This window comes from Solenopsis invicta, chromosome 2 (assembly GCF_016802725.1).
Source record: "Solenopsis invicta isolate M01_SB chromosome 2, UNIL_Sinv_3.0, whole genome shotgun sequence".
Taxonomy (NCBI): Eukaryota; Metazoa; Arthropoda; class Insecta; order Hymenoptera; family Formicidae; genus Solenopsis; species Solenopsis invicta.
The window spans coordinates 15,436,146-15,446,011 of NC_052665.1; the positions used below are offsets into that span (position 1 = coordinate 15,436,146).

Genomic DNA, 9,866 nt, shown 5'->3' on the forward strand with positions numbered 1-9,866 from the left:
TCGTGCTACACTATTTCAATATCCGTGGAATATTTTAAAAATGTTCTACGAATATTAATGTATTAAAAAATTATTATGCATAAAATATTCATAAATTTTATAATTATTACATTTAAAAATTATATTTCCAATAATTTAAAATATTAAAATAAATAATAGATTTACTTCTCATATAATATTCGTAATTTTAGGAATATTATTTAATACTAGATAATATTGTAGCGTAAGAAGTGACCGACGCCATTAACTAATAAGAAGGCGTCTGATACAAGTGGAAAGAATAAAACGGGAAGAAAGCGCCAGGAGGGGATGTTTCGGATCGGATAAGACAAGATTGATAAGATCATTGAATAAAAAAAGAAAATAGAGAACGCACACTTTATTCAACGTAATTGAAACTCGGTGACGGTGTCGGTTGATTGCGAGCTAGTATAAAAACGTATAAAGTGTGTAATAAAAAATTCGTGCACCTATTACTGCGATCGATACGACACTTTCAGTTCTACGTAGTTACATGTTGTCGCAACTTCGTTAGAGGCAGAATAATTGGACCCGTGTGTTGACAATATTCATACTCAAGTCTAAACTTCGTAGCGTGACTATCACACGTTGGACGGATTGAAGTATGTGAATATAAGATAAAGATTTGCACACGTGGCGTGCGGGTTAAATCATTACTGAGGTACTCGTGCTATTCATATCCTCTCGTAGCTGCGTACGATCCCGCACTCTCGCACACATTAAGCTGTACTCCAGCACGCCAATTCGAATGTTCATCTCGGAAATCTCGTTTTTCATCCTCGTGATCGTTTTCTTTATGTTGATAAGCGGCGCTGTAAATATTTCAGAGTGAAATTAATAATTTAAATTATCAGAATATTTAAACTTATACATTGAGAAAAAAAATTGTTAATTTGAGACCAGATTTTTCAACTTGATTGAATTTCTTCAGTTCAATTATTTTATATATTTAAATCAAATACATAAATACTTGAACTGAAAAAATTTAATCGAGTTGAACAATTTAGCCAAGTTAACAACTTTTTTTCTCAGTGTACTCACTTCCGTCAGTCATGCTGGAGCCTCTCTCATCCATTTCTCTCTTCACGTGTTCCAACTCTTCCATTAACTTGTTCAGAACCCTCGTTCGTTCGGTAACACCACCACTAACGTCTCTGTATTGTTCCTTGACTTTCGATAGTTCTTCCTAAATTATTATAAATTTACATACCATTTTGTACATGTAAGATTTAACAACACATACAAATATAAATATATTTGGCTTTGACCGAAGTAAATATATCGGGCGTTTGATGATTGATTGCTAATAATTTTGGCCAAAGCTGTATAATAAAATTAAATATAAACTTACTTGCAATGAGCGGTACTCTGTTAAAGACGGATCGAGTTGCCGATTAAGATAAGTTTCTCTAGTTTTGATCTTGTCCAAAGTGTTGCTGATATCGGTGTAAATTTTGTTCAAGTGAGTCTTCGTCCCGCTCAGATTGGTCGCGATATTCGTACGCAATTGTTTCATCTGGTCGATATGCGCCCGCCAATCTCTTGAATCTGCGATAAATTACAGTCTTAGAGTACAGTTCTTCTTCATCTGATTTTTGCTAAAAAAATAGAGATGTATTGGCACCTGAGCTTCGGGTCGGGTCGGGAATTTTTTTTTTCGGGATCGGTCCGGACCCGATGGCTCGGATACCCGAACTTTACGAACTTTCGGGTCCCGACCCGACCCGAACCCAAAATCTCGGGTACGCGCACACCGCTACTAAAAAAACATTCAATACCTGTCTTAACAGTTACTTTCAAACGAGGTAGAACTTTTTCCAATTCTAATTGCCACTCTTCCCTATTAGTCGTCGATTCTAAATAGTTGTCCAGTTTTTGCGTCTCGTTCTGAAACGTAAAAAAAAATTAATGATTCTAACAATGATAGTTTTCTTCTCTCTCAGAATAAAATTTTTACCTACAATATTTTGTCCATAAAGCTTCGTAATGTCGTCTATGTGTAAGATATCTTGATCATCGTCCTCATACTCGGCCATCATTTCCTCTTCTACTTTCTCCAAGATCAACTCCGCGTCGTCATCTTCGATATCCGGTTCCGGGGTAGGCTCATCGGGTGGAATACTTATTCTAACATTGTTTATCACAATTTAATAATTTGTTTAACCTGACAAAAGTTGCGATGAAAACGGCAATTGCTATACCTCTTCCATTTGAATTTTTCCACCTTTAAAACGTGATCGGCCAAATTATCCAAAACGTAAACCGCATGTTCCCCGCTGCCCTGCTTAAGCTTGTTGGGTGGAAACTCCACGGGTATGTCGATCTCTCTGAGATAATCCAATATCAAGGCTATCGTGGAATTGGGATCGTCTGACTCTTGCGGAATCTGAACGCTTTTCCCCGCTTTTCTAATCAGCCATACGGCCAGGCAAGTAAACATGTAAAATTGTTCACCGGGATTCGTCGGAATTACGAAGTGATGCCTGTTTTCGATGTTTACAATTATCTTATCAGATATACAGAACATTATAAAACGGAACATATTGCAGCGATATTACGATACCTTACCTATTGATCGGTTTCATTTTTAGCTCTTGTACGAATTCCGCATCGTAATTCAACAGCTTCAATTTCTCCAGCAGATCTTCCATTCGAATGTTTATGACATACGACGCCGACGGGGCCAGCCCGTCCTCCACGACAATTTTTTGACCGTCTCGAAACATGCCGGCGGTCTTTTTGATATATTTTGCAATCAAATCTGCAAAAATTTTTTTTCCAGTTGCTAATTCCAAATTTGCTATAAATAGATAAAAAAAAGTGATTGGGAGTGAGATACTCATGAAAGTACCTTCAAGAAGATATTTTATATATGATACATTCTTAATCGACAAAATTTTTCAAAATTCTACACAAATTTAAAAAATGCTACAAAAATCTACAAAAAATGTTAGAATTGGAATATATTAATTTTAGTAATTAAATACATATTTCTAAGAAAAAATAAAGATTTCCTGATTTTTATGCAAAAAAATTAATTTCTACAAATTCTATTAGTAGAATTGTAGTACTTATTCATAGAAATGTTTTTTGTCAGAATAAGTTAAATGTGTAGAATGTTGTAGTTTGAGAAATTCATAGAAAGCATAAAAACGCGTTACAAAAATACATGTATACGGAAAGTGCGCAATTTGAAACACGTATATAAAGCAATATTTGTGATAAATAAATATATTTATAAAATTATTGCGCGGAAAGTAAATGCTTGAAAGGAGAAGGAGCTTCAACAATTTTTTATTTAAAACTGAGATTCGGGTTGGGTTGGGTTAGGAAAAGGGGGAGGGACAGGGGGCAGGGCGGGGGCTTCGCTCCTCCCCCTTTCAAGCATTTACTTTCCGCGCGATGATTTCATAAATATATTTATTTATCACTGAAATCACGAATATTGCTTTATATACGTTAATATACGTGTTTCAAATTCGCGCACTTTCCGTATGCAGCCATGGAGCATGCGTGACCACAGCGCATGCCGTAGCTCAAGTCGCTACATTTCGTCGGTATGATAGGTACCCTAACCTCAATAGTCAACTTTAGTCAACTTTAATGCTTGATATCTTGGTTCGCGGGGCAGAGCGACACTTTTTTCTGCCAGATTCATTAGTTTCATATGAAAATGCTTCGAATGAGCCTAATTTTATCAAAATTGAAGGTAGTTGGAATATTCTTAATATTTATCAAAATAAAGTCACGAGCTAAAAAAACTTCTTGATTATCACAATTTTAAATCAGGGTATCTGAAAAAATGTTATGTATAACTTCTTAATATACTTACTAAATACGTGTAAAGTTCTGTGTTTACTTCCCAATTCGCGTGATGTTTACTTCCGAATTCCTGTATGCTAAGAAATGATGACATATTGTATCATTCGTGTGCCGTAGTAGCGACGGAGACCGAAAAATATTACTTAATAAGCAATTGATTAATCAATTGTAATAACAAATTTATCACGAGCCATCGATCGGTACCGGCTCAGGTTAAGGTAATCATCACGTCGACGGCACCACAAATGTAACTATTGAATGGTTCTGAAGATGATCCATAGCCTTTACGATCGACTTTTGGTCGCCGACGAGTTTGATGAACGAGTTTTTAAAGTAAATGCACAGTAAACGATCAATCAGGAGTTGATTCGATTGCCGAGAAGTCTAGCAACAAGTCGGATTGATTTGAACAAGATCTTGTTGGTTCAGTTCTCACTGATCTTGATATCGTAATTATTTTTAAATGTCCGTTCATCGATCTCCGCAATTTCTTTCATGTCCTCGAAGGTCAATTTTTCTGTCACGTCAACCTCGCACCCAACTTTGGGGTTCACTCCGCGATGTGTTGCTGTTCTACGTCTCGTTTAGTCCGCGTCATCACTTCATTTTTTATGTATGAAAAGGAGTTTACTAGTTGGCCACTAGATGGCTAGTGGCTTGAAGCTTGTTCATCATTTCGTCCGATTTTTTAAATAATAATCATAAAATTCTGATTAATGATATGATAACAGATACTTTATTCTTAAATGAATTATTATTAGATGTGCTGAACAATATTGATCGCGTCAGACTCGCTCACAATCTTAGGAGAAGTTTCTCGCATGCACTCCTATAGCGTTGAGTTGCTTTATATAAGACTCGAAAAGTATAGGTCTTTGGAAGCGTGTGCTAGTGATGGCACAACTGAACATCGATCGCTAACGTTAGAGGCATGGCAGATCTGCTCAGTGGGTGTTGTCACATTGTCGTAAAGCTTCAAGTAGCTTGAGTGTCAGACTCCCGATTGCGCATGCATCTTCGTGGCTCTCACGGATTTGCATGCCCGCACGGTCGAGTCTTCACGTCACTCCTCGAAGTACCGCGATTTCCAAATTGGGGGGCAATCGAATAGGTCAGACGAGGTAATTTGTCGCTTCCATATGCAGGCACCGCAGATGGTGGCTCGCCATTTTTTGCTTTTGGGATTTTTCGTAAAATTTGGAAAATTTAGAATTTTTTCTGTCTTCTGTCTCTGGAAGTCTTCAAGTTGACGCTAAGTGTTCTCAACAGTTCAACATTTTGCTCGTAAGCTAAACACTTCCATTAGAATCCGAAATAGTTTTTTCTTAATTTTGGCCGAAATCAAAAACTTCCATAAAAAAGCCACGTTAAAAAAATAGTCTTGCAAGTACAGCTACAATTTTTAGCTGTAAAAACTTAACTAACAATAAGATAGATAAATGATTAGCAAATATTGTGGTATCGCATACGTTTGGTACTTAACCTGAATAACTGAGACAGAATTGATATCGGAACTGTATACTCGTATGCAATCTAGAAAATTTTTCGGCGCCTATTTATTAAGGCCAATCATATTTGTTATAAAATTTGACTGTATAATTAGCAATAAGACTTAAATTTTTTAAAAGGACTAAAATGTTTCTGCTATAAATTCTATATGTGACAATATTTTAGCAATTCTATGTACAGTAGAGCCTCCCATATCCGAAGTTCCATTATCCAGAATTCAGTGGAGCTTCCCATATCTAAAATAATAGGGAGATAAAACTATTCGGGAATTTTCGGATAATAGAATAAACACATTTTTATATTAAATTCCATGTAGGTATTAAAACAGAAATTTAGAGTATTCGGATAATGGAACTTTGGATATGGGAAGCTCCACACTTAATATCCGAACGTTCCACTATCCGAATATTCCATTATCCGAACAGCCTTTTGTAGTAATGTTTACAAGCTGTTTAAGTATACAATACAAAATTTAAATTTCTGTTTGAATACTTACATGGAATTTAATATGAAAATGTGTTTGTTCTATTATCCGAAAATTCCCTTATCCGAACAATTTTGTCTCCCTATTATTTCGGATATGGGAGGCTCCACTGTTTAATAATATTTTAGCAGATACAAAAAATAGTGATATATTTTTGTTGTAACATCTAAAAATCTATCTGCAGAAGCAAAAATTTTTTTGAGTGCATATATAGAATGTCTGATATTAAATCCAACACTGCTTATGATAGAGCAAATTAATTGGAACCAAAGTCGAAAATGGTGTAAGAAACTGAAACTCAATTTTCGGTCGAATTCTAGCCTCCATTTTTCGTTTCGTGAGAGCGAGAGAAAACAAAAAAGACTGCGGTTAGATTAATTTCTAGAACCGTTTTTGATTTTCAAGTTGAGTTTATTTTTGAGGAAACAATTTAAAAACATCAACGAATGATATAATCAAGTAATGTTAAACAAAGTTTCTGTGTTTTTATTTTAAAGTACAAAAATTTTCCGTCAACTTGTAACTTGACGCGTTTTTAGGCCTCGCTCTTTTTCTGCGTCTGCGTTTCGCTATTGATCTCCGAAGAAATTTGCGTGAAGAGGAGATTCCAATTCCAAACTTCATCCGGTTCTTTCACTAATTTCTCATTGTACAGCTTGTCTGCAAGTAGAGAAAGGCTGACGCCGTCCAACGACGTATACGCAGCATTTTTTACCAGATCAGTGTCCAATTCCTCGTATGCAGTCACTCTAGTTGTATTGACTCTGAAAATTATATCCTTATTTTATCTTGCGAGATATAAAAAATTTTTCAAAAATAATACTATCCATATAATTTGATATTCCTTAATATTATAATTTAAATTTGTATTCACATGGTTTTAACTTATATAATTTATTTTTACATAATTTGTTGATAAAAATCTTAAAAATAATGAAAATGAAGAATACTTACATGGGTGCACTTGCAATCTCGGACGAGATATTGTCTTCTTGAATTTCATCCAAATCTGGTATAACTGGAATATCTACAAATACAAATATCAATGATACTGAAGAAAGAATGAGTGATAAAGAGAAAGGCTAAATATGTTAGTTTTTCTATGCTATCCTTTTTTTCAATATTACAAGATTACATCAGTAAAAAAAATTGAAAATGATGGTGACACACAAAATACTTCAACTTTAATAAATGCTCTTATATTGATATGTATATTTACAGTAAAATGCGGATCAGTTCGTACACTTAAAAAAATTGTTTTATGTCCAAGTAAATATATTTATTTAAAACATTATTCCCTTGATTTAAACAAATATTTCCTAAGTTTAAAAACAAATTATTTTACGCTGGCTAATATTTGTTTAAATCAAGGAATTAACAGGGAGTTAAAATAAATATATCTACTTGAACATGAAAAAACTTCTTTTGTCAGTGTATTACAGCTGTAATTCGGTTCACACAGATGATAAAATAAGATACGCGGACTGCATAGTATTAATATTGTATCAAAACGGCTTACCGTCTTCTTGATTCTCCTTTTCAATCATTCGAAAACGCACCCTAAGAAATAATTCGTCAATAGCTAGATACTTGATTTTTTATTTTTATGCATTTTGTACTCACTGTTCAGTGATATTTGACGTCGCCCTTGATCTGCGCAATGAAAAAAAATTGTTTAATTTTGCAACATCTTTTATATTCATTCTTTTCATTCATATGCTCAATTTAACTGCATGTGCAGTAACTATTTCACATTTTCGGGACATAAAAAGATTTATTACATTCATTACAGATGTATGAACGGTTTTATTGCGTATGAATGATAAAGGGAGGGAAGAAATTTTGAAAATTTGTATCGTTCGTACATCTATTAACTTTTTAATAATTTACCTACTTGCCGCTTTTCAATTCGTCGCCCCAGCCGGTTTTCCTGGACCGAGGTGGAACTATCGGTCTCTGCATAGACTTTCCAGATGATAAGGAAATAGGACTCTCGAGAGGATCATCGTCGGACTTGTTCTCTTCTTGCAAATTACCTGCGCGCCTACCTAGGCGAGGTAGCAGCTGCAAATTGATCGGTGTAGTTTGTACTTAAGTTTAACCGTAACAATCGATCAGAATTCCTTAGAACCGCTAAGATTCTTAGATATTAACTTTTTCGTGCCGTTAGGATTTGAGGCAATTACCTTTTTCGAAGTTATCTCGAGATCGTTAGCCCAGTCCATTCTGTTTATTACAATACGTGCGTTAGTACGTTGCGTCGAAGTATCGGGTGATTGTTTCTGCGTTGTAAGCCACTTCAGACTTTACGGTACATTTGACAAGTGTGTGACCGCTACCATCCTGCGTTTACAAGCGGTAACCATGACGACCGACTACACTCTGTTGACAGTGCTTGCTCCGAGTCTGCTCTTGCATTTACACTGGTAGTCACATATTCGATTTTGCATGTGTATAGGATAGGTGTACACACATATATGTATATATTATATAGGAAAACCGAAGATTCCCTGACTTGTTATAATATCTCTGTAATATTTGAAATGAGAAAACAAAAATTCCAAGAATTATTCATGCATCGAAGTGTTCATTCGCTTATCTCACAATGCAATACTCAGATTACCGAATTGCCTGTTTGAAAGAAAATTTCAGATTTCGATCGTTTCCTCTCTTCGCTATCATTTTATGATTTTAGGGAAGACACTAGAGAAAGTCGCATGTTTCTTGGACCGTGTTCCAATGTTACGATTGCCAGTCCTGAAAATCTATAGTATACGTAACGTGAAACTATAGACTTCAGTTCTGGTAGCGTATCGGAACGGCCTTGTCATCTCCCCTATGCTCGTTCGTTTTAAGGCATGTCTACATTAAACGACGAACGAAGCGTCCAACGACCGAACTAAAAGTAATGCGAACAGAATACTATTATTCGTTCGTATTCGGTTCGTGTCAGTTTGGTCCAATTCGCTCATCGAATGGAATGCTATAAGAAAATTTTAAATTTGATTTTGCAATCGCTATTCGTTGCCCATCCGTAAGAATGCGCTATTTTATCACAAATGTACTTTAGAATAGGTGCAATATGAAGACGCTATTATACAAATATTATTTCTTGAAAGCAATATTATTTCTTTAATTATTCATATAAAAGAAAATTATTATCCGATTATTTTCAGATATCTGTACTTGCAGTACTTCCTGCTGATTAATCAGATAACGATTTTTTATGACACTTATCGTTAAAAGTATAAGATAAAAGTATAAGATAAAATTTTAAATATAATAAAACTGTACAGTATAAACATCGATGAAGCAGATTAGATTCGCCAATTATATCGAAAAGTTCTCGTTCGATTTTAAATCAAGCAACGTTGAGAACAGTTGGGAATATGTTACGTTGACATATATATATATATATATATTTTTTTTTTGTTTTTTTTTAATTGAAGCAAAATTATGTTGGATTGATTGTTCAATCAACACTTTTATGAAATTTATCATTACGTAAAATGAGAAAAATTTTACAAATAATACATAATATATTTTAAAACTATAATAATTTATTAATTATAAAATTATTGTCAAAACATTAAGAATATTTCAATATTCTTTGTAAGTGTGGAAAGGGGAAGGTCCCAGATGCGCACAAAACCAGTCGGACACCGCACAGTTTTCCAATCGGACACACGGCGGTCCCAATCAGACACGGTTCCAATTGGACATAAATTAGTAAACACACATGGGGGGTGCAAGGGGGTGGGCCTATGGCCATCTCGTTGGTAGGGGACCTCGTTTACAACCTATCTACCGACGGGGTGGGTGCGGGAGGGGGCGGGCCTAGGCCCACCCTCTTGCCTTTCCCCTCCACCATGTGTGTTTGTGTGTGTTTGTGTTTTCTAACTTATGTCCGATTAGGATCATCATGTGTCCGATTGGAACAGTATCTGATTGGAACCACCGTGTGTCCATTCCAACTTGTGTTCGATTGGAACCATGTCCGATTGAGATCGCCGTGTGTCCGTTTTAACTT

The 9,866-nt window shown here is 35.2% G+C and overlaps 2 protein-coding genes across 4 annotated transcripts; both read right to left on the reverse strand.

The window, feature by feature from the left end:
• Window positions 1-364: 364 nt before the first annotated feature.
• On the reverse strand, window positions 365-4,456 carry LOC105197454 (intraflagellar transport protein 57 homolog). 2 transcript variants are annotated; one of them, XM_011163819.3, is made up of 8 exons: window positions 3,854-4,456; window positions 2,590-2,782; window positions 2,223-2,504; window positions 1,983-2,148; window positions 1,800-1,908; window positions 1,373-1,569; window positions 1,063-1,207; window positions 365-833 (listed from the first exon to the last, which is right to left on the reverse strand). In XM_011163819.3, the coding sequence occupies exons 2-8, from the start codon at window positions 2,745-2,747 to the stop codon at window positions 667-669; spliced, it is 1,224 nt and encodes a 407-aa protein (XP_011162121.1). In that variant the 5' UTR covers window positions 2,748-2,782; window positions 3,854-4,456; the 3' UTR covers window positions 365-666. The 2 variants fall into 2 exon arrangements, with proteins under 2 accessions (XP_011162121.1, XP_011162120.1); XM_011163818.3 differs by having other exon boundaries at window positions 2,590-2,821.
• Window positions 4,457-6,226: 1,770 nt separating this feature from the next.
• On the reverse strand, window positions 6,227-8,560 carry LOC105197455 (intraflagellar transport protein 43 homolog A). Of its 2 annotated transcripts, XM_011163820.3 has the most exons (7): window positions 8,460-8,560; window positions 8,023-8,365; window positions 7,731-7,900; window positions 7,460-7,489; window positions 7,356-7,396; window positions 6,791-6,863; window positions 6,227-6,600 (listed from the first exon to the last, which is right to left on the reverse strand). In XM_011163820.3, the coding sequence occupies exons 2-7, from the start codon at window positions 8,059-8,061 to the stop codon at window positions 6,372-6,374; spliced, it is 582 nt and encodes a 193-aa protein (XP_011162122.1). In that variant the 5' UTR covers window positions 8,062-8,365; window positions 8,460-8,560; the 3' UTR covers window positions 6,227-6,371. The 2 variants fall into 2 exon arrangements, with proteins under 2 accessions (XP_011162122.1, XP_025986863.1); XM_026131078.2 differs by having other exon boundaries at window positions 8,023-8,492.
• Window positions 8,561-9,866: the final 1,306 nt, after the last annotated feature.

Coding starts and splice junctions, on each gene's coding strand:
- LOC105197454 (XM_011163819.3), bottom strand. CDS start 2,747: ATGTTTCGAGACGGTCAAAAAATTGTCGTGGAGGACGGGCTGGCCCCG. Junction 1,909..1,982: donor AGCTTTATGGACAAAATATT/GTAGGTAAAAAT, acceptor TTTACGTTTCAG/AACGAGACGCAAAAACTGGA. Junction 834..1,062: donor CTCCAGCATGACTGACGGAA/GTGAGTACACTG, acceptor AAATATTTACAG/CGCCGCTTATCAACATAAAG.
- LOC105197455 (XM_011163820.3), bottom strand. CDS start 8,061: ATGGACTGGGCTAACGATCTCGAGATAACTTCGAAAAAG. Junction 7,490..7,730: donor GACGAATTGAAAAGCGGCAA/GTAGGTAAATTA, acceptor TTCATTGCGCAG/ATCAAGGGCGACGTCAAATA. Junction 7,397..7,459: donor ACGTCAAATATCACTGAACA/GTGAGTACAAAA, acceptor ATTATTTCTTAG/GGTGCGTTTTCGAATGATTG.